The sequence below is a fragment of the Physella acuta genome, unplaced genomic scaffold, assembly GCF_028476545.2.
Source record: "Physella acuta isolate Inbredline_101_S28 unplaced genomic scaffold, ASM2847654v3 ptg000389l, whole genome shotgun sequence".
Lineage (NCBI taxonomy): Eukaryota > Metazoa > Mollusca > Gastropoda > Physidae > Physella > Physella acuta.
Window position 1 is genome coordinate 130,053 of NW_026731908.1, and position 24,538 is coordinate 154,590.

Consider the following 24,538-nt stretch of genomic DNA (forward strand, 5'->3'; position numbering starts at 1 on the left):
AACCAGTTCCTACCTAGTAATGGTGGTCCATTTCCTTCAACTACAAGAAGAGGAAGTTTAACACTTTGACCATTATAACTTACATGAACCATACACTCTCCTATTACCGGAACATTGTCACAAGTGTATGTTGTTAGACACTTGTGACATGGTTGTAGAGGCACTGATCCTCCTGTGACAGCGTCAAAGTCCTTCTTTGTGATGACTGTTAGAGATGCTCCAGTGTCAAGTTGGAAGCTGATGCTCTTACCGTTGATATAAACTGGTACATTGATGGGAGCATGACTTATTGATTTCACAGAGAACAGGTTGAAATCCGGCTGCGAATCAGTTTGAGTATTTTCACAGGTAGAGTGGTTCATTGGTTGGGTTAGGTAGTCTTGGTAAGAGTTAACATAGTGCTGCCTTTGGTTGCGGTACTGTCTTGACTGGCTAGATTTAGCAACAGACGAAGACTTTGCAAAGCAGGCCTTGACAATGTGACCTTGCTTACTGCACTTATAACAAGTTGCTAACTTGAACTTGCATCGATGAGATGCATGGGGACCGTTGCATCGATGACATTTTTGATCATTATTACTAGATTTAGATCTAGGATTTGAACGTGCAGGCTGTTTAGCATAAGTTGAAATGCTCTGATGGGGTTGATGTTTGTTGACTAACCTGCTGTTTACTGCATGGATCTCTGAAGGTGCTAGAGATCTCGCCGCCTCGGATGACTGCTGGAATGAAGTTGCTAGTTGTATTGCTTTTTCTAATGTTAGATCTGACTCGAGAAGCAACTTTCTTTGAATATCAGGGCTATTTACACCTGTCACAAACTTTTCACATAGTCTGTCAGGCAGCGTGTCTCCGAATTCACAGAATCTACTTAAATGACGTAAAGCAGCAACATATTCTGATATCGACTCGTTTGGTTGACGAGTCCTACCGTCAAATCTAGCTCTAGATAGAAACTTTGATGGGGCGGGCGCATGGTGGTCTGTTAGCAGTTTGCTCAGCTCGTTAAAGCTCTTGGTATCTGGACTAGCTGGTGCGCATAAGTCCTTTAGTAGCCTAAATTGTTGAGGCCCTATGACTGTTAACAAAACAGCTCTCTTTTTGGCTTCTATCGTCACGTCGTTAGCTTCAAGGTAAAAGCTTAACCTATCTAGATAATCATGAATGGTTTCATCATTCGAATCAAATTCTTTTATTTGGCCATACAGTGCCATTATTCTAGAAATACTTAGCCAATATGCTCTAGCAAACCTCTTTTTGAGTAAGTAGGTGCTCTTTCTAGTGGATTATTTATCCTCGTCGCCAGATGTAATGGATTGACGATAGAAGCATGTGGTTGTATATAAAACCTTTATTGGCCTCCAACTACATGATGATAACGAGAGAGGGCGGAAGTGACGAGAGACAAAGATATATATACATGTAAGGGACATCACTCAAGATAACAGTATAAATATAATACTAATACAAGAAGAGTGAGTTCCCTTGACTTCACAAGTCTCACTATATTACAGTATGGGTAAGTCCAGTTCTAGTAGTAAGCTTTGTTTGTTATATGTAGCCTATTGCAGAAAATTGTCTTGCCTACAATAACTAGAATGTACGGAATGTATACCCGTAGACTAGTAATAGTCCATACTTTAGCGTATAATATAGATCTTTTGGTACATTTTAATCAGGAGATATAAAACAGTTAGCCACTAAGCCTATTCTAAAAACGTGGAGCACAATTTTATGTATGAATTTTACACTGTAGAGTAGGCCTGTCATAACATTCCAGTAGGCTACAATCATATACTAGTAGAAGAGTACTACCAGTAATATTTTCAAAATATTTTTTTATGCGGCTCATTGTAACTTCTATGTGAAGCTTCCAGCAAAAGCAGGTTCAGTCCAGCGACTGTTACTACACAAGAAAGACCACAGACAAGAATGTGGCACAAAGGAATAAGGGAATAGGACATATCGGCACCTTTCTCTGTGTTTGGCACAATCAGAAGAAGGTATAAGTTGTGTTCCCATAGCAAATCCAGTCTAAAACAATACTCATAATACACTTTTGAGTTATGTTTATGTGTGAAATTTATAAAAAATGATTGTTATAATGATTGCAATGTTATTAGTTAATAAATTTTACAATTTATTCATGATTTGTAAATTTTTTATTTTTCTGGAAAAAAATGTTCTACATTTCTGACGGTACTTTAAGTACCAATATCTGTTTTGACCATTAAAAATTAACGACTTCGACTTATGTTTTAAGTGTGCCAAAAGCAATTTAGTAACACATTGTTTAAGACAAAATATCATTCAGAACTTAATTTCGCGAATAAAGGGTTAAATGAGCAATGCTCAAGACTCAAGTTAAGGAAGCGGAAGTAGTTGTCTTCAGAAAGGGTCAGGAAAGTGTCACGAAACGAAAGTATCGTAAATCATTAGGAACTTTCATATTTTGTTTTTATCGTTCAAAATTAAGACAGGCAGAGTTCATAGGCCTAACTATAGATTTTTTTAAAAATATTGCTTTTCTCTCGGCTAGATACCCATAATTTATATTTTAGTTAGACTAAACTAGATAGATTCTATCTAGATCTAGATCTAGATCTAGATCTTGAAGTTGATCTAGAAATAGAAATCTACACTTGTTGACTTAATCTTAAATCAGTAGTAGATCTAGAATCTAAATCTAATCTAGACGTAGACTAGCTAGACTTCACTAGAGACAATTATTATTGAAATCTACATTTTAGGCCAATTTAGACTTTAGGGGCCTAATTTAATTATAAATTTAAAAAATAATTAGACCTATAGGGCCTAATAATTAGTTAATTAGGCCTACTAAGCCTATATTAATTTAGCTAGGCCAATGCAAAAATTTAATTTCAGTAAAACAATATAATAGTTACATATTTGGATAGGGGCTGTCAATCTGATTACAGATCAGTTTGAATTTTCAAAATCTGACCATAAACAAAAAAGTTATGAATTTTTTAGTCATTAAAAAACAGCAGTTTTTTCAGACAACCGGTGTAGACCCTGAAAGAGGAAAAATACTGGGAGGGTATGGACCAAACTTTTAAGCGTTTTTCACTAAAAGTGGTATAAAAGCCAGAATACTTTATCAATTGATGTAATTTTAAGACATTTTATAGATTTTTGTATGCTGAATCCAATGATGCTATTTTAAAAAGTGCCCTTCGATTACTAAACCTACTAATCTCATAGATTATGTAATACCCCCCTTTCAATTTTTTTTTAAACATCAAATAATCAATGTGATAAGAAGTCATTCTTTAAATGTAATGCTGTTTTAATCTAAAATATGACATTTGTATATGCTCAAGCTAATGGTAGATTTAAAATGGTCCAACATTGTTACATAACTATCAAATGTTAAGGTTATGTAATCCCACCCTTTGCTCAAAATATACCATGAATTTGTTTTAAAATCACTTTTGCTCATTGTCAGTTAACTTCAAGTTAATAGCCTACTAGAAGAAAATATAACTAATCAAGTTTTTCAATACAAAGAAAAGAATGCTATAGTAAATTTGTGATTATGTAACTTCTTAAAAGATGTTATGTAATCTATGTTCAATACTATAGGCCTACTCTGTTCCAAAATTAAAGGCCTATCTCATTATAATTATATTTCTTGTTATTTTAAATATCTTAATCCTTGTTGCTATAGAATTAGTCTAATTACAAATGTGTTTGATCAGAATCAGAGTGTGCTTTATGGTTATTACGTAATATTATTACCCATATTAAAGTTAATCATTTTTACAATATCAATAAAATAAACTTTGGAGGAAAATATTTTTTTTTAAAACTTGCACAAGGTATAGTTAAGTTATAGATATATAACATAAATGTATATGCTTTATGCTAAATGTTTATGCTAGTAGTAAGTAGGTTTATGTATTTTGTAAGCCTACCAGTAGGCCTTTTACAATTAACAACTTTCTTAAGAAAAATGCACCTGTTTGAGTGCTGGACTGTGTAGATCTAGTAGATTCTAGAAATTGTGTAAGATTACCGTGTTTGGCTATACACAGACACATGTACCACCACCAGCTTTTGCCTAGATTTAGTTCAATCAGACATGTGGGTAACCAGGTCTTCTGACCAACGAATTTTATTGCCCTATTACATAAACTTAAACACGACCGCTGGATAGGCTAGTCGGCCAACCCAATGAACGTGTCAGATGAATATTATGTAATCTCAGAGACAAAAGTCTGGCAAGATTTCCTGATCTATGCCCGAGGGTTAGTAACATCAACTCCACAAAGTGAAGGGGGAGGGAGGTGGGGTATGAAACCACCGTGTACCGTACGGGTGTTATACAACATCAAAAGCGATGCTCGTCGGCTTGTTGCGTCACGGACTAGTGGGGGCGGGGTGAGGTTATGGGTGTTACATACGGTGTAGGATGGTCAGTGGCTACCCCCATCCACCCCACCCCATTTTGGTCGATTTGACAAGCTAGTAACTCCCACGTTGTTAGTGGTATTAACATTTGTAGAAAAGAGCCCCGGATATAATTTAATTTATTTTTAAAGCCATTTTTACGAAAATGTAATGTACACAATAATAAAACGTTACACGAATCACAAGCACATCACAGCATTGTTTGATCGGGCCGAAGCTATTCGGATTAATTTCTAAAGAAGATTAATTTTGACGATTAGTCCTCAGCCGTAAATACTAACAAAACTTTTGTTTGACGTTTCAATGGGTTAAGACAAAGTTATGCAACATGTCTGTGTGCTTATAAATATAAAGTAGCAATAGCCGTCGAGTCAAACACGGGAACACATGTATCTATCTTTAGACATTGTTTATAGTATCATCCAATCGGATCAAGCGCCTAGCGTCACGTGACCACACACTCGGCTGTGCCACACGATGTGTAGATCACCAATCAGTCGGACGGCGGCCGACGCGTTAATTTTTATTTTAAAATGTATGGACGGCTTTATTACGAGGTGTTATAATACATGTCATACATTAAAATAATCGGCGGGATTTCGGGAATACAGCTCAAGGTTCAAATGTAAAATATGTCAAATAATAGACCGGGAAACTTGGTTCAACTTTGCGGTCCGATATCTCCACAAGTATTTAACTTATTTTGACCACGAACCCTGAGCGTTATACGTCTACATTTAATGTATTCGTTTGCCAAATTTAACTGTTGTAGTACGTAAACTCGATACGTGTATACAAATTTCGTAACGCGTCATCAGGTTAAAGACGGCGATTCGAAGCATAGCAGGGCGGTTCAGTCAGACAGCGGTCGGCGCGTCGTGTTTATATTTTCGGTCCACTTCAAAGTCTATAGACGTCCTTATTATAGGGCCTTATAGGACATATCATACATATTAATAAACGTCGAGATTTCAGGAATACAGCTCAGGGTTCAAATAAAAAATCGATCCATAAATAGCTAAAATAACTTAGTTTAACTTTGCGGTCTGATATCTCCGAAAGTGTTTAACATATTTTAACCAAGAACCCTGAGCGTTATACGTGTACATTTAATCTATTCTTCTACCAAGTTTCACAGTTGTAGTACGAAAACTCACAGAGTCTATAGACTCCAAGTAACACCCCCCTTTTAAAAAGGTGAAAAAGCCTCCCCCCTAATCGGCACGTCGCCGCGGAGGGTAAAAAATGCGATTTAATCGGCGATTTCTTCAACGTCTGAAATAATACAGAAATCAAACTTATACAGTTTAAAAGGTTATTCAATTACGAACAGAATGATGTATAACATGTTAATATAAACACAATAAAAGCATGCAAAAAACAGAGTTAAACATGCAGGGGGTAGTGAAAAGCCAATTTGTCCGATTTTCTCGGCAGCGGCATTGGCCTAGCTAATTAATTACTAATAATTAGTTAGGCTAACAAAACAAAATATTAGGCAGGCCCTATAAAAATAATAAAATTAGGCCTAATCTAAATTTCTAGATGTGGTCACCAGAGCAGAGATCTTATCGATTCTTATCACTAGATCTAGATCTCGCTAAATCTAGAGTCTAATTCTAATTAGGCCCTAAGTAGGCCCTAATTAGTTTAGTTAGTAATTAATTAGATCTAGATCTGAAGAGGTTTAAAAAACAGACTCAGATTGTTTTGTTTTAGAATTTTCACCAAAATTATACCGGAGCCATGGCTGTGGTTTATCTAGATTAGAAATCTGGGCCTAAGAAACTTTTTTTTTTACACAAAGACTGTAGACTAAAGAATTATAGAATGTGTAGTCTTAGTCTGGCTTTGGCTTTGTCCATCTTCATAGCTAGTAAATAATACTAAATATAGGCCTAGTGCATAGCCATAGATCTAGAATTCTAGGGCAGGGAGTCAGTGTCCTTGAATGTGCCCAGAAAAACGCACTAAACATTGACTATTGATGAATGAAAATTTATATCTTTTGTGTTATCATAGGGGATTAATACGAAAAGAAAAAGCTTCATTAATACTATGATGAGAATGATAAATTAAATGGTAACAGGTAGCAGTTTACAATAGGCAGTGTAATCCAAAATAAACAGTCATGGCTGATCACTCACTGCGATCATGTCCATATGACCAGGCTAATATCTTTTCCAAAATCACCTTTTGGTATGTTGTTTTACTATTTTTTACATATATTCCTTTTATGTTACGCTAATAATACTAGCCTATAGGCCTACTTCTATTTTCATACTGATTTTTTTTGGCCTAAATATTTAAATTGTAAAAAAATCGGCCTAGGGGCCTAAATATAAATATATTTGCTGTTTCATTAAATGTTAATGATGCTCAGATTACTTGCAAGTAGACAGATTTTAAACATATATTTTTTGCACTTTATTTCTGCAGGTGGATGAATGCCCTCTTTAAAATGGGCTTTAAAAATGAGCTATCATCAATGAATATTTGTGAAGTATCCAAAGAAGATGAGTCGAGCCGCTTAGAGTCTAGGTTAGAAAGGTATGTAATATTGTAATCAAGTTGTGTTACATTACATGATTAAAAATAAAATGTTAATTTTCTAAATTTATGTTTCTCAACAAATAGCTACACTCCTGTTTAGCAGGACACACATAAATATATAAGATTAGGCTTGGAGTCTATGGTAAAAATGAAGGCTGAGATTAGATTTTTTTTTAATAAACAGTTGTTCTGCATAAATTGTATTATTGGGTTTATCAGCTAAATACTGAAACATGTCATTGCTAATAGTGCAAAAAATTTCATGCTTTACTCATACAACATAATTTTTTTTCAGATACTGGAAAGAAGAAGTCCAGAAATTTTCTGAAGGTGGGAAAGCAAGTCTGTTTCGGGCCATTCTTAAAGCATTTAAATGGCAATGGTTATTGCCTGGTGTCCTAGTTTTAATATTTGTAAGTACACTTAGCAATATGATTTTTAAAAGATCTATTTAAACTCATTAAATAACATCATTACTTAACCATGGTACACAGGTTTGTAATATGAAAACTTCAGTTCTTAGTGGGGTTTTTTAAACATTTTATTATAAACTAGATAGTAAATTATTTTTAATAGAGTGTTTTTTATAAAAAAAATTTAATCGTAAGAATTCTTTTTATTACTCTACTATTAATATATTGGTCAAAATTAGTATGTACTAGATGACCTGTATCATCTGTAAAATAATAGGCTTCAAAAATACACTTATCATCCTTAACAAGTTTATCTTACTCTATATTGAACTGAAGTGGTGTTTTTGTTTCAGGAATCTGTGAAGTTAGTGCAGCCTTATCTGATTGGTCTGCTGGTCACCTATTTCAACAGTGAAGTAGATGCTGTGTCAGAATCCACAGCCTATGGGGTTGGTGCTTGCCTAGGGATAAGTGCATTGATTCAAGTATGTGTGAATCCAACTTATTTTTTCATCATGCAACATGTCGCATTGCGAATGAAAGTTGCTGTTGGGGCGCTCATTTACAGAAAGGTATGATTTTAAAATTGAAGAATTGGATTTTGTTTTAATAAGGTGAAGGAGATAAAATGTCCTCATATTATTGTTACTGGTATTAAATTTTTTTTATTACACATTTATTTTGACAAGTTCTACATGAAAAATGTTAAGCATAGTAATGTTTATTCAATTTAATTATCTTTTTGTATATTTGTATACATTGAGTCTATGAAAATAAGATTATTAAGATAAAATAAAATTTATTAAAAATTATTTTGCAATGTTATATCCAGGTTTTATCATTAAGCACAGAAGCTTTTCATCAGACATCTTCTGGTCAAATAGTAAACCACCTATCCACTGACTTGGAAAAATTTAATTCAGTAAGCCACTGATTGTTTTTTTTTGTTATAAATTTATTGGAAAAATTTTATAGCAATTTTTTTTTTCCAAGATGGTTGCTAATGTGTTTGTTATACTATTTTGTCAGTCAATTGACCTGCTGCACTACTTGTGGGTATCTCCATTGTCTATAATTATCGTCATGTACCTCATGTACCAGCAAGTTGGGATTGTTTGTTTCTGGGGCTTGGCAGTTGTTGCTGTGATTGTCCCACTGCAAGCTGGTCTTTCATCTGTGTTTGGAAAAATAAGGTTCGGAAAAAAATATCTTAAAAATATATACATTATAAAAATAAACTGAATGATAATACATAAAAATACATCATTGAATTTTTTGTTAAATAGGAAATACAATTTTAATTAAAAACCACAACTAGAAAATAAGAGGCGAAACTATTTTTTCAGGCAAAAAATTGGTAGTTACTCTGATAAACGAATCCAGCTCATGTCAGAGATTATTATGGCAATGCGCATGATTAAAATGCAGTGTTGGGAACAGCCATTTCAAAACCTTGTATCCAAGATCAGAAGGTAAATATACTTATTTTAAAATAATTATTCTAGTTAAAAAGGCAGTTTTCTAAGTTTTTCAAACAGTTTTCATTTCCTAATAGAAATGAAGTAATGTTTTAGTTGCAAACTTTAAAATATGTGGAGCCTGTAGGGATAACTCTACAAGCTCTGTTTTTGTTTTGAATAAGTTTATTCCCAGAGCATGCCCTTTTTGAGATCTTGAATAACCTTCATTTGCCTGCAGCATCTGTAACTTGCTCCTAATTAAGTGTGTACATGACAAGGAATGTTCTCTCTTCTTGCAGAATTTTGCATTCCATTAGCACTTTGCATTTAACCCAACTTAAAAATCATACTGTTTGCTTAAAAATAACATTCGAATCACTTTTTTTATAATGTTCATTTTTATTGAAGTTTTATCTTGTGATAAATTTTATGAAATAATTTCATTTTGAAGGAAAAGTAGATGCAGTTTATCAAAACACAAAATATTCTTTAGTTAAATAATTTGAATTAATCATGACTTTTTAAAATAATGTGGTTGTTTATGGTTACAGTAGATTAATAAAAGCATTGTCACCATTTAATCTACTGCATGGTGAAGCAAGGAGTTTATTGGTTTTTTTTTTAATATTTTATTTCAATTTTTTTTAAAAAGTTGCTTATTTAAATTGAAACAGAGAACAGATGTCCTTCATCCAAACTGGGGCTATCCTCAATGGATTCTCACTGCCCATTGACCAGCTGTGTGGCAAAATAGTGTTGGGCTTAGTGCTAACCTTAGCCTGGATGGAAAGGCCATTTCTCCAGCCTTCCTCTTTCTTCATCATGTACTGTCTCTCCGAAGCTCTGAAGAGCTCATTTTTCTACATTAATTACTTTGCGGTAGTAAGGAATTTTCAACTGTCTGAATCCCTGATGAGGGTGCAGGTCTGTGGCGGCTTGATGTCTATGAAACTAATTTTTGTATTGGCATCGTTTGTCCATCTCAATGTTGTGTCTCTCTACAGATCTCAGTGTGGCTTTTTCAAGTTGCAAAAAGTATTTTCTTGTCACGTAAAATTATCAAGGCTGCAAAAAAATTTGTTTTTCTGCATATGCATTGTGCAGTCTGGTTGAGAGTTAGCATTTTCTTTGTAAATGATGGTAAAAGATATTCATCTTTTTAATGTTTGAATTCTTGTTTATCATTCTTTCTTTTGTATGTTTTTTTTTGTTTATTATCTGTTGTATTGCTTAGTTCAGCTTAAATTTAAAAATAGATATGGCAACAAAACTTAAGATAAACAGATTTTCCCTTTATTATAACATAATATATTAGAGGATGAAAAAAACTTTGAGATTGTTATCATAATAAAATCTTTGTAATAAAATATGTATTTTACCTTAAAACATAAGAAGTTTTATTAAATCTTATTGATTACATTCATATTCTACAGACGCTACACCATTTAATATTTGAATGTTTACTGATTTGAAAAGTTTTTTTTTCTTTAAATCTGTTGCAACAGAGATTATGTACAATAATTCTATACAGTTCACATGTATTTGTATATGACTGTGATAGTAAGCAACAAATCTGTGGGGACTATAGGAACATGTTATCTCATTTATTTTTCAGAGTTTTACATTATTCTGAAATTACAAAAATTTTCCTGTGCTTAAAAATTTAATTTATCCAAGTAAGACAATTCCAAATGACCACAAACATTATCTGCTAAGAGTAAGAATACATTATTTTAATGTAAATTTGCTTTTATTTTTATATAATGATATATGTGTGGTGTAAATAGCGATTTGGCCTTTTGTTGAAATCAAGCATGTATTTACATATTTAGATAACTGACCTTTTGTCTGAAGTATATATCAAAGGTGATGTAGTGTGCAGGTTTAAGTCAGTATTCATGTATGCAACTTTTTATTGTGTTGGGTTACCTTTATCGCATTTATCATTCAAGGCAGGAAATATATCTTTATCATGTTGGCGCCACACTGAAAACATTTACCCGGGGTTTCCAGGACATCTCTCCCCGCCTGATGATGATGGCCATTTTGGTAGCCGCTTATCACACCAGTGGTCAGTCAGTTACGCCCAGTATGGTCTTCACTATTGTTGGATGGCTGGAGGTTGTGCGTCTCACTGGGTTTTATTTTATTTACTTCTCCGTGGAAAATATCAGCCAGCTCTTCATGTCCATGTTCCGAGTCCAGGTGTGTTGGGTGGTGAAGTGACTCAAAGTACTTGTAACAAACAATTTTTAAACTTTTGTTTTCCACCCATTATTAGATTTTTTTAACCTCGTAGATTAATAAGATTGGTGCTTTATTCTTTGTAAAAAAAAAAGGAAATTGTAAATTTTTTTGGTGTATAAAAACAAATTGCTTGTTTGTTAAATATAGTTTTGGCTTTAAATTTGTTGATTTACATCCCTGTTGCAGATGCTTCTATGCATGCTAGCTTTCTAAACTTTGCTTCCAAGCCATCTTTTTATGTTTTAGAATTTTATTATGTTTGATTCTTTCTTTGTATTGGATAGTGTTATTACTGCTGCATAAACAATAGTACAAAGTAATTGTATAGTGTTGATAGAAACATCCATGGTTTGACTTAATATTGAAGAGATACACTATTAAAGTTGTAAGGGTGAGCCGTGGCCCCAGTTTTTAAGTTGCATCATGTTTTAGTCTAACTATGACATGTTGGATTCATTTTAATTCACATCAACTTTAAAATGTACTTAGGATATGTGAGTTTTACAGTTATTCAGTTACTCCAAATTTATTACACACCATGCATACTTCATGTCGGTTCTTTAACTGCTAAAATGATTTCATGCAATAGTCAGTTAACAAGTTGATGTTAATGGAAATTTATGGTTTTTTTTTTTTGCTTCTGGTGCCATATTGAAAGTAATTATACTAATGCAATTTAATTTTTTTAAAATAACTAATGAAATTTACCTCTTTTTTTAACCTTTCCCCTCCCACCTCCTCGTTTACTCCCACACTTTGATCCTTTCAAAACCATTTTGTAGGACAATATATCAAATAAATACGTTATTTTGTTTTGATGTCCCACTTATGTTCCTAAGAACACACATTTTGCTGAACATTGACTTAGCAGTACAAAATTTGGTGCCATATATCTTTTATTGCTAATAATGTTGATTGTTTAAATATTAATATTACTATAGTAGTTTTATTTTCAGTCATATAATTACCTTACCAGTAAGCATCCTATGTGAGAATTTTTGTTTTTAATTGGAAATTTATGTTCAACCTCTCATGTACAAGTGGATCTAAAGCTGGAATTGATAGTTGAAGCCCAGTGTCATTTTAGAACTTTTTTAAAAGAAATTTTTATCCTGAAGTCATCTTGTCATTTAAAAAAAAATCAAGTATTGTTTTTACACAACAGCTAAAATAACTTTGTCACTATGCTTAAAATAAAATTATCAACAGATCAGAGACTACTCACAAGCGTTTGTCTGGGGTAGTTCAGAGCTTAGAATCTGGTGTACAAATGACATCAGCCCGCCTAGCCCTGCTGGCTGTGGTGTTGGGTCTCTGGTACAACGGTACCAGCGGCTCCGCTGATGTCTTCACCACAGTCGCGTGGCTGTGCGTGCTGCAGGATTCTGCATTCAAATTCCCTGTGGCTGTTTTACGAGAGTTAGGGAACCTGCAGAGCTCATCTGAGCTTGTGCAGGTGAGGTCACACTTCTATCAACATAGAATTTCCTTTATCTCAGTATACTGTAACCACTTTATATGTAAACTATTTAAATTTCATGGGGTTGGTTTTTTATGTCTTTTTGACATTAATTAATTTTCATGTCTTGGCATATATACTCAAGTGTTTTCATTTGATTTTAAAATAATTTTGTTCTACTGTTTAACATTTTTCCAGCTTTGAGTATATCGTATACTAACCCAGCAGATTATAACCACAAGAGTTTCATAAATGAACAACTACTTAATTTGTTTAATTTTAATATAATTAATTAGTATATGTCAATTATTTTTCAAAACTGGAACATAACATCTCTTTTCTAACGCTTTTATGTAAGTTAAACATGTTATTGGGATGTATTTACCTTTTAAAATTATGAATTTTCTTTTTTTTAAAACTCCGCTTCACATAAAAAAGTATTCATCACAGTTTAAAAAGTAAATTATCACTAATGTTAATTTTGCACCACATTAAGGCTGCATTTAAAATGAATTTAATTGTATTTCTACAACACCGCTTAAAGATTTTTAAATGCAGTTAACTGCTTATCTGGAGTTTCATTATTTAATACCTCCACTAACATTCATAATCTTATTTTTATCTCTTTTATTATAATAAAGGAATTATTTAGTATTTGAAGGTTAAAACAATCATTCAAGTATATCAGTTTTAAAATAATGTTTACTATTGCCTTTACCAAAACATTGAAACTATCAGTGCTAAATGTATTTTGTTTACTTTATTTTAAAACTACATAGCAACCAGAAATATTGTCAGTTATTGATATCAGGTAAAATTCTGCACCTTGACTGACTTACCTAAATGACTTGATACTTGTGATGCAAACTTGATGCCCTATGTTAGCACAAAAGCCCATCCATTTCTCTAGCAAAAATAATACATTATACTTGTTTTAAATATATTTTGAAGCTTTAGTTGTTGCCCACACTTTGCATGCTTGTTCTGCTAAAAAGTTTCAAACTAAAGTTACCTGCATGCTACCTGTGATCTTTACCTGTTTGATAAAGTACATTAATAATCTAATCTGCATGGCTTTTTAAAAATGTATTTAATTTTTACTGTTACATAAGAATTAATAATACTATTTCATTAAACTACTTTCAAAATTTTTAAAAACTTAAAAGCTAATATTTTTTTTAAACCATGAAAGTGTAATTTTTCTTTTCATTATTTTTTAAAAACCATAATGTTTTTAAAATAATAATATCTTTATCATAGAATTATAGTTTCAACAATTTGTTTATTTTAATTTTTGAGATTGTATTACATTTTTACTGATTGGTTTTTTAATTGTAATATTTACTCAGCAGTTTCACATAAAAAATAATTTTCATGCTATCCAACTGTAGACCTTCCTTTTACTGGATGAGGAGAAGGAACAAATCAAAGACCTCAATCTCCACCGCTCCGTCAGCTATCGCAATGAACCACATTCTGATTGGGCTGTTGACATAGATCACATGACCGCCAGATGGCCAGTAGTGTACACAGAGGGCAAGAGGAGATTCCAGAAGAAAAGGGAGAGAACTAGTACAAGTTCCACCAAAAGCCTTTTGCATGAGGTAAGATAGGGGTGTTCTACTGTTTTGAAGAGTTGTAGAAAGTACTTCATTTAACTCTTTCTGGCAATGGAGACCTTCATTCAGAGTTAGCATTGCAATTTTTATCGATATTAGTTTCCCTAAACATTATGTTTCAAGTATCCATTATACAATATTTAGATAAAATTGTTTCCAGGTACTGCTGATATGCATTACTAAATCTCTATGCAAGGAGAATATTTACCCTGAGAAAGATATAGAATATACATTTTAGAAATAAAATGTTTCTTAAATAAACTTCTGAATTTCAAAAATGTATTTTTGAATGTTTATTGTTATGTTTGTTGCATTTTTACAGAGTGATGTGGATCATGCTTTTTCTTTGAAATATATTTCTTTGAGTATTAAAAAGGTATGTATTAATTTTAAAAACATTGACTTAGTAATAAAATACAAAAACTTAAATTAAAAGTTCAATAGATTTAGTAATTATATTTATAAATCTATATATAATATATAAATTATTTATACATATATAAAATGTTCAAACAAAATCTTTGAAATGCATGTAATGCTTTTATTGCTCATAGATTCTATATTGTATGAAATGTCTTTCAGGGTGAACTGTTAGCAGTGGTTGGTGTTGTTGGATCTGGCAAGGTAAACAACTCTAAATTCTGGTTAAAGAACAATCCCATAGTTAAAAATGTCATTTGGTAATGCATTTTTTATAAATAAATAAAGTTAAATGCAATTTTAGTGTTTAGTTACACTTTGTTTTTTTATCCAAAATTTACAAAATTAATAAAGTGATGCATTTAAAAGAAGCATTCATTTGAATTTAACTTTGCTAAGATTTTTTTTTCTTTTTAAAGTCTTCATTGCTTCTGGCCTTAATTGGTGAACTGCCATATGAAATAGGCCAGATTGCCATAAATGGGCGTGTCAGTTACTGCGGGCAGACCAACTGGGTGTTCAGTGGAACAGTGCGGGAGAACATACTGTTTGGGCACTCATTCAACCCTAAATACTACCAGCTTGTCATCAACGCTTGTGGTCTGACTAGAGACCTGGAGCTCTTGCCTAAAGGAGATCAGACTTTTGTAGGAGAGAGGGGGCTGCAGCTGAGTGGTGGCCAAAGGGCAAGATTATCCCTTGCCAGGTAAATTTTATGATTTTTTATACCAAATTAATGGGATGGTGTGCCCTAGAGATAGAGCTCTAGACTGCTGTCAAAAGTTAAATTCTGGCTCTGTTGGGTATCTAATTCACATTAATTAAAGTAAAAGTAGCTTGGTATAGTGCTGACCACACTTAGCCCTTCAAATCCAGAGGTCACAGAAACAGGTGAACTCTACTTCACTTGCCTCATGGGCTGTCAAGATTGAAAAGAGAATTTGTCTTTTTTTTTTACCAAACTACAGGCACTTTAGAAAGTACTCCTTTTTCTTTATTTTCAATTGTTATAGTAATCTACTCTATTATAACTATTAACTGTCACCATTTAATGCACCTTATGGCCTGTTGACTCCAATTTCAGCCTGCTTTTCTTTCTAGATTTGCTTCCTTTGTTCAACCTAGAACAGTGTCAAGGCAGTAGTTGTTTGATTCCAGAGTTTTTTCTCGCAGATGGCTGGCTGTTCCCTGCTAACAAATCTCATCTGCCCCGAGTTGAAACTCTTGTCTTTTGGATTAGCAACTGTGCCGTCTCACTCAAACACGCTATCCCCCCTATAAAGCACATTTCTTTAGTTTAGAATTTTAAAAATTGCTTCTGTTTATGGGATTATAGTCTCTGAATTTTTAAAAAAATTACTTGGCTTTATTCCCAGGTCAGTGTACCATAATGCTGATGTCTTTCTTTTTGATGATCCACTGAGTGCTGTTGATGCCAGTGTTGGTCAACATATCTTTCAAAGGTAGGAATTCAAATCACTGATTTTTTTATTTAATCTTGGAAACTTAATATTCCCTTAGTGTTAAAGTAATTCATTGGTATCACTTAACCAAATTTTGAAATTGCACCTCCAGTCACTAATTCTAATCAAACAGTGATACCATTTGAGAAAAACAAAATTTGATGCATATTTCATGAACTGGATTTTTTTTTAGCAAAGACATTTGAATTCTAAACTTTAAACTGTCACTAGGTGTATTCTTGACCTACTGAGGGAGAAAACTGTTGTTCTTGTGACCCACCAGTTACAGTACCTTAAGAAGGCAGATAGAATTGCTGTCATGCGTGAAGTGAGTAAAAATATAGCTCACATGTGAATGCTCATTATATTATCATTAAAAAATTCATACATTTTTGCTTACTTTTTTTTCCATCTGTTGCATGTATTTTAACAAGTGATTAAAATATATTAGTAGCCAAGATAAATAAAAGATTTTTCTGTTTTACCTAGAAAATTTGATTTTTTTCTCAGTTTGAAGAAATATATTACTTAATACCCCTACCATTTCAGGGATCCATTCATGACATTGGGACCTATGATGAGCTCAAGGCTCGTGGAATGGACATGAAAGCTCTGACCTCCTCAGATGAGCATCCTAAACATGCGACTGAGGCTGCCCTAGAGGCTGAGGAAGAGGCCAAGTTGTTGCTTGTAAGTACTGCAACATGTGCCACAGGTCACTGTAGCATGTGCATCAAATTGTTGTAACATGTTCCATAGCTTGCAACAACAATTATCGCAGGTGCCACACGTTGCTGTAACATGTGCCATCAGTTGCAGCTACAATTGTCACAGCTTTCTGTAGCGTGCCACAGACTGCTATGTGCCATTTGAATCTGGTTATGGTTTTACTTTTGTCTTCATAGCCTTGCACAACTTGCATAAACTCAACAATTCTTTTTTTTTAAAATATATTTACATAAATAAACATTACTATTTTTTCAAATAGCATTATTTTACAAGGATAGTTGATAATGATATTGGATCACAAGCCTAAACTTAACCTCAAAGGATATAAGTATTTATTATTCCTTGTGCTGTATCATCTCACAGTTGGAGAGTAAAACACTGCGGTTACCTGATGAGAACAAAGACACAGAAGAAGAGGTCCTGTCTGGCACTGTTGGCATCAAAGTCTACTGGAGCTACTTCTGTGCTGGATATGGCCCTGTCCTCCTACCTCTCCTGCTGCCACTCTGGTTTGCTGGGCCTGTAAGATGATCTTGTTTGTTTTATCTGTCAGCTAATGTGAACAGTTTTTGTGTGTATTGGAAGTTGTTTTTTAAGTTTTGACTTTCATGGTACTGTCATCTTTAGGTATGTTTGCTTAGTTTTCCTTTGATACAAATAATCAGTCTCTATTACCAAACTTCTGTTCTTTCTCCATACTAACCTGCTAGATACAATTTTTAAAGCAGAACATTGCAGACTGTGGAGGCCCTCATACCCTTTCTACACCATTACAATTACATCATATTTAAAAGGCTAACTAAAAAAATTAAATTATTTCAGGCTCTATTTTGTTTCTCTGACTGGATGCTAGCAGAATGGTAAGTTTCATGTGGTTTTATTCTCCTGAATTTCTTAGTAATATTTTTGTTCTAATATGTTTATTTAGATTGTTTTAAAAAGTTCTACTTTTTTGGTATTTTGAAAGTTTTTTTTACTTATTACATTTGCAATAAAATGTTAATATCAATACACATCTTCTTGTAGTATTCATTACAAATTATAATTTTTACTTTAAAATAGATCATGTTTAGTTAATTTTCAAATTTATCATTTTTAGATTTATGGTAACTTAATACTCTATTAGTCTTTGTTAAAGTTTTATTTTTCTAAATGTCCTGTATTACAGGGTAGGGACAACCAGCAAGAACCATAACCCACCAGGCCTTGAGTACAACAAATCTTTAGTAACCGTCCCATTAACTCTAGACCTGACATCATCCACCAAGTCCCCTCAAGGGGAGGGAGGGCTGCCAGTCACCATGACCTGGTACATCATTGGCCTGGTGACGAGCTGCGTGGCCTACATCCTGTACGCAGCTGTCTACCTGCAGATGACCGTGGTGGCCAGTCGCAGACTTCATGACAGAATGTTGAACAGAGTTATGAATTCTGTTTCAAGATTTTTCGACACACATTCTGTTGGTTAGTTTACAGTATAAGAACTTATCAATTACAACTTTTTTCATTGTTTAAAAAAATTATAGTTTTTTCTTTATTATTTCATTATTATTTCAAATAGTTTTTACTTTATTATTTCATTATTATTTCAAATAGTTTTTACTTTATTATTTCATTATTATTTTAAATAGGTTTTACTTTATTATTTCATTATTATTTCTATTATTTCATTTGAGAATTGTTTTGATGTAGTAAATAATACTTTTTACTTTGTTTTATTATTTTCAGGTCAGATTTTGAACAGGTTCTCAAGAGATTTAGGATTTGTTGATGATTCAGTTTCTATGCTTGGTTACCTTGTTTCTATGGTAATGTATTTTATTTTTAATTCAAAGTAAAGAAGATAGTTTAGTATACTTAATTGTTCTCAATATTTTTTTCTTTGCTCATTTAAAAATTAAATATATAAAGGACCAGCTAAGAGGACTTTGTTCTGATCAAGTGTTACAAATTTTATTGTTTAAAACAATTTTAGAACTCTTTTCTTCTTGATTTTAGAAAACGACACAGTTCCTTGGGTTTTTTATTGTGACAGTCATAGTCAATCCCTGGCTGACCATAGCAGTTGTTCCTGTAATGGTGTTAATTGTGCTGACCAGAATGTATGCACTTCGCACACTTCGACAAGTGAAACGGCTAGAGGCTAAGGGTAATTATTACTTTTCTAAACCTTTTCTTAGATTCGCAGATTAAATGCCACTATTTGTGACAGTCAGTAAAGCAAAGTACTATTTGCAACTGACGGTACAATGGAGCAGATTTTTTTTTCTACCATTAAACAGACTGCCAGGTAGAATAGTTAAGAACGAATTTGGGTATATTGATAATGCTGTTATCATTTCATCTCATAAACGGTTTTAAAACTATTTTATTGAAGATTTGTTTTTATCTCTACATCAGTTTTTTAAATAAAAATGTATTTACATTTTTTTGATTGGCCTATAATTTGATTTTAAGTTTTTTAGTATTTCAGCTCAACTTGTATTGAAAACATTGTATAAGAAGGCTACATATCACAAATTTTTATTCCAGTCTGTGCTCACATTATTCTGTCTTTTTGTTCCAGCCCGCAGTCCAGTCTACGCCCACGTCTCTGACACAATTCTTGGGTTGGAGACCATCAGAGCTCTGGGCAAGAAGGAACAGTTCCTGTCAGAGTTTGATGAGCACCAGAACAAGCACACCTCTGCCTGGTTTTTGCACCTCAGCTCCTACAGGTGGATGTCGGTGCGCACCATGATGACCGTGGTTGTCTACATGAATTTGATCATATTTGTCTCTCTGGCCCTGAAAGACTGTGAGTTAGTGTTTAATTATTAGTCACGTTTACTATGTCTTTTTTAACCATATATGTTTTTGGAGAAGGTTTGCTTTATTAAGTTGTTAAACAATAAACAGCAATAACAATTAAATTTTAGCTATGAATTTTTGTGTATGATATGCTTGATTTATTACTTCATAGATTTAGAGTTTAGGTTCTGTCTAATTACCAGGGGAGTTGAGTCCTCCTTTTGCATAACATGGAGATAAGAGTTACCTTATGAAACAGCTTGATAGAATGCTAATAATTCCTGTATTTCTTTTACAGCCCTCAATGGGAACTTGCTAGCCTTGTCATTGATCTACTGCATTGCCATGGCTGAGCCATTTGAGTGGTACATGAGGATCTCTGCAGATCTGGAAACTTACGTAAGTCCTTTTAAAAATGGGTTTATTTATTAACTTAGGTTCTTCTGATGGGTTTATTTTAATGTCTTTAAATAAGAAAAATATAGTTATAAATGCTAAAGTTTGTCATTTTGAAATGTTTTAAAAATATTTTTTGTTATGTCTTTTGTGAAATTATGTTTTATGCTTCCATAACCTAAGCAGTATTTTTTTTTAACAAGATAAAGTATTAAAGTAAACAAAAAAATACTTAATTTAGCATTTTGCTTTTATTGTACAATGCAATAGTTACTTATTGTGTTTATCATTGTTATGCATGTGTATCTGATGTTTCTACATTTAAGACTTGTCAAACTAATTATCTCTGTGTGTGACAGATGACATCAGTGGAGCGAGTACTGCAGTACAGTGAGTTGGACCAGGAGCCTCACAAGAACTCTGACAAGCCCCCGTCACCTGACTGGCCTGTCATTGGTGCCATCACCTTCACCAGTCTCTCACTCAAATACTCGCCTGACTCGCCTTATATCTTAAAAAAGATCGACTGCTACATCAAGGGAAAGGAAAAGGTATATTTTATTTATTATCTTGTTGAAAATTTATTTAGAACCTTTGATAATATATCTTGCAGTGTTGAGAAAAAAAAACTAAAAGTACCTTTAGAGGCCAGGCATTTCAAAATCTGTTTTTTTTTTGATAGCCATAATAGCTGAAGGATAAGCATTTTTTTAATAGCTGTAACATCTGAAGTATTAGCATTTTTTTACTAGCTTTAACATCTGAAGAATTAGCATTTTTTATAGGCTATTTTACTAGCTGTAACATCCGAAGTATTGACATTTTTACTAGCCTGCAGAATTAACTTGTCCAGGACAATCAATGTTCAGTTGTTTTTACTGCTCCCAATTGTTATAAGATAAACATGAAAGTTGGGTTGACTCTGAAAAAAGTGTTTATAATTTTAAAACTTAATTATCAGCCCAGCTTTCTAAGGTTTCAGAAATATTAGACCAATGTTGAAAATTTAGTTGAAGTGTTTATTAATGTTTTAATTTGCTACACAAGTAGTTTTTTTAAAAATTGCATGCACTACTTAACTTTTAGAACTTGTATCTGTATTTAAAATTTAGTTTTCTTTTGTTGTTTATGATGTGTTATCCAGAATGATTCAGTTAGTCCTTCCATTTTTTTTATATTTATGTCTGTAATATATACAACACATCCAGGTTGGCATAGTTGGGAGGACAGGTTCAGGTAAGAGCTCCTTAATTACCTCCCTGTTTAGACTGGCCCACCCCTCTGGAACCATCTACATAGACGGGGTGGATGCCAGCAAGCTGGGCCTGCATGAGCTGCGCAGCAAGATATCCGTCATCCCACAAGACCCAGTGCTGTTCAGTCAGACGCTGCGCTGGAACCTGGACCCACTGGAGGAGTTCAGTGATGAAAGGCTGTGGCATGCTCTAGAACAGGTGGGAAACTTGCTTGTTATATCTTAATTTGGTTTAAATATTTGGTGCTTTGTTGTTGGTTGGTTTGTTAGGCTGAAGGAATTTTTTAATACTGTTTAATGCAATTTGTAGTGCAGAGTAGTTTAAAAGCTATCATAAACATAGTAAAGAATTAATTTTTTTCTGTGTAACCTAAAATATTGAAATTGAACTTTAAAATTAAAAGATCGCTAGTTATGAAATAACTTTTTCTGCACAATCAAATGCTGGTTGAAGAAAAATAATTCTTATTTAGTACTGCAATAGATCTGAGAAAGGCTTAAGGGCTTAAAAATCATTCATTGGATATTTTAAAATATTTGGCTCTGAATTTTCTTAATAGTGGAGATCATCTTTTGATAACAATATAACTATCCTATATTTTAAAATAGCTCTGAGGGGTTGGGTAGTTAGCTCATGAATCATTTGGCTTTAGAACTAGTGTATACTTTAGTAAAAGTAGAATCTAAAGAAATAATTTGATATAACTAGTGTATAGATTAGTAAAAGTGGAATCTAAAGAAATAATTTTATAGAACTAGTGTATACATTAGTGAAAGTGTAATCTAAGGAAATAATGTACACAGGTCCAGCTGAAAAGGAAGGTGGAACAAATGCCAGGGAAGCTGTACACAGACCTACAGGAAGGTGGAGCCAACCTGAGTGTGGGCCAGAGACAGCTGATCTGCCTGGCTAGGGCTCTACTCAAGTACAACAAGATTCTTATCCTAGATGAGGCCACAGCCAATGTTGATCCTGAGTAGGTTGAGATATTTGTTTCAGTGTTCCCTCATACCATGTGTTGATGATTTTACCTTAACTGTGTTTAACTTAAATCTACAAACACTGCAGTACCTCTGTACCACCTCACACTTAACATCCTCTCACTCCAAGGTGGATTTTCTTCTAAAATATATCGAGCCACAATTCAGCTAATGGGAAGGTTTTTTCAGAATATGTGAAGGGCCTGTTAAATTTTGTAATATAAATAAATTCTACCCTATGGTTTTTCATAAGTGTGTTCTCAGAACCAAACCCCTAAATAATTGAGGTAGCAATTATCACTGTATGTACACTATTTAGTTGTATTTAAAACATTGTCATGGCCTAATGGGTTTATTTTTTAAAAAATTTGGCTATTTTTCATATTAAAAAATATTATTCTTTAAAACTACAATGTTTGATACTAATAGTGACTTCCTTTATGTTACCTTTTCAGTTTAAAATCATTTTTCATCTAGGAAGTATTTGACAATAATTTAAACAAAAAACAGTGTATGTAAAAGTTATTTTAATTGGGTGTTGAATTTATACAAAATTGCTACATAGCTCTTGTGGACAGTATAGTTGAGCAGGTAGAGTATACAACAGCTATCCTGAAGGTCATGAGTTCAATTTGGTTCAAAGTCTGTAGGACACCCATAAGTCCATTTAGTTCTATTTTGGTGTTTTTGACTTGTTGGCTTCAGTGCGTTATTTATTTTATAAATTGTTATTACAGAACTGATGATATAATCCAGAGGACAATCAGAGCCAAATTTAGAGACAGCACAGTTTTGACAATAGCTCATCGTCTGTATACAGTAATGGATTGTGACAGAATAATGGTTTGTTGTCACTGTTATATTGATTTGTGTGCACATTTTTATGGTCCCTATATTCACTTAGCACCAGTGACTTAAAGACTATATCATTTCTCCAAATCTAAACCCTTAGATTGATTTTTATTATAATAATTCAATACAACAAATCAAATGTTTGATAGTAAATCAATCAAGCCCTATATGATTTATAATATATACATATAACAATTTTGATAGTATTTTATTATGTTTTTATGTACAATTTTTTTTTACCTTATCCCCAACCACAGGTGCTAGAAGATGGTGAGTTAAAGGAGTTTGATTCACCGTACAATCTGTTACAAAAATCTGATGGCCATTTTTCCAGATTGGTTTTAAGCCTTGGGAAAAATCAAGCCAAACAGTTGCAGGTATTGCCAAAATTAATCTATGTTGTATTGGAAATAGATGCTAATAAATGTTGTTTTTTTTAAATTTCTTTGTTTGTACTTATGAAAAAAATGTAATTTTATTTCTTGACTCAACTGAAGGAAAAATCTTAAGTAATTTGGTTCATCATGGCAAGGAAAAAATCCCATTTAATTTTTTTTATCTCAAAAGCAACAAAAAAAAATTCCATTTTATTTGTTGCTCAAAAGCCAAAAAAAAAAATCCTATTTTCATTTTTGTCTTAAAGCAAAAAAAAAAAATAACTAGAATTTATTTAGTGACTCAAGAAAATGAAAAATGACATTATATTTGATGCCCACTCACATAATTGTTCTATGTGGCCAGGCGCTGGCCGAGTTGTCCCAGCACCAGAGAACTTCAGCCTGTCTACAGCTACAGAGGGCCATGCTGTTAGCCAATGAACAACTTGCTCAAAGCACTGAAGACCTCAGTGCTGGCCGTGCTGCCCTGAGATGGAACAGGTTCACACACAGCCAGGATTCCCTTGATAAAGTGAGCTCTATTTTATACTGTCATAAAATAGTTAAAACACTGTGACATTATATAGTCAGGATTCTCTTGATAAAGTGATCTCTCTTTTGTACGGTCATGAAATAGTTTTAAGAAACTAACATTATATAGCCAGGATTCTCTGAAGAAAGTGAGCTCTCTTTTATACTGTCATAAAATAGTTTAAAAAACTGTGACATTATATAGTCAGGATTCTCTTGATAAAGTGATCTCTGTTTAATAATACTGTCATAAAATAGTTAAAAAACTGACATTAACATAGCCAGGATACTCTGAATAAAGTGAGCTCTCTTTAATAAAGTTATAAAATAGTTTTAATAAACATTCTTTTTAAATTTATATTTCAACTTCTTGTATAAAAGCAATATCACATACAGTGTCATTTTTATTATTATTCTAAAACCATTAGCTTTATGCTATTTTAAAATTTTGTTTAAGTAAACAATCATACTTATTATGAAAGAAACATTTTAGATGTATTTTAAGCAATACAAGTAGAATATTATTTTTAACACCTATTAAAACTACATCTATAAAAAA

The 24,538-nt window shown here is 32.9% G+C and overlaps 1 protein-coding gene across 1 annotated transcript in view; it reads left to right on the forward strand.

Annotated features, from left to right (window-relative positions):
* Nucleotides 1-2,401: 2,401 nt before the first annotated feature.
* LOC131942126 (ATP-binding cassette sub-family C member 4) overlaps nt 2,402-24,538 on the forward strand; it is a 28,532-nt gene continuing 6,395 nt past the window's right edge. The window contains exons 1-29 of the mRNA XM_059301855.1: nt 2,402-2,422; nt 6,457-6,633; nt 6,874-6,984; nt 7,283-7,400; nt 7,754-7,972; nt 8,233-8,322; nt 8,430-8,593; nt 8,747-8,872; nt 10,813-11,065; nt 13,958-14,170; nt 14,508-14,561; nt 14,768-14,809; nt 15,025-15,311; nt 15,982-16,068; nt 16,300-16,396; nt 16,618-16,758; nt 17,161-17,319; nt 17,620-17,657; nt 17,966-18,261; nt 18,526-18,605; nt 18,796-18,946; nt 19,364-19,594; nt 19,886-19,986; nt 20,343-20,534; nt 21,192-21,437; nt 22,043-22,215; nt 22,957-23,062; nt 23,329-23,448; nt 23,813-23,980. Of these exons, the coding sequence (XP_059157838.1) occupies nt 6,566-6,633; nt 6,874-6,984; nt 7,283-7,400; nt 7,754-7,972; nt 8,233-8,322; nt 8,430-8,593; nt 8,747-8,872; nt 10,813-11,065; nt 13,958-14,170; nt 14,508-14,561; nt 14,768-14,809; nt 15,025-15,311; nt 15,982-16,068; nt 16,300-16,396; nt 16,618-16,758; nt 17,161-17,319; nt 17,620-17,657; nt 17,966-18,261; nt 18,526-18,605; nt 18,796-18,946; nt 19,364-19,594; nt 19,886-19,986; nt 20,343-20,534; nt 21,192-21,437; nt 22,043-22,215; nt 22,957-23,062; nt 23,329-23,448; nt 23,813-23,980 (4,131 nt within the window). The 5' untranslated portion in view covers nt 2,402-2,422; nt 6,457-6,565. The remainder of the gene's footprint in view (nt 2,423-6,456; nt 6,634-6,873; nt 6,985-7,282; nt 7,401-7,753; nt 7,973-8,232; nt 8,323-8,429; nt 8,594-8,746; nt 8,873-10,812; nt 11,066-13,957; nt 14,171-14,507; nt 14,562-14,767; nt 14,810-15,024; nt 15,312-15,981; nt 16,069-16,299; nt 16,397-16,617; nt 16,759-17,160; nt 17,320-17,619; nt 17,658-17,965; nt 18,262-18,525; nt 18,606-18,795; nt 18,947-19,363; nt 19,595-19,885; nt 19,987-20,342; nt 20,535-21,191; nt 21,438-22,042; nt 22,216-22,956; nt 23,063-23,328; nt 23,449-23,812; nt 23,981-24,538) is intronic.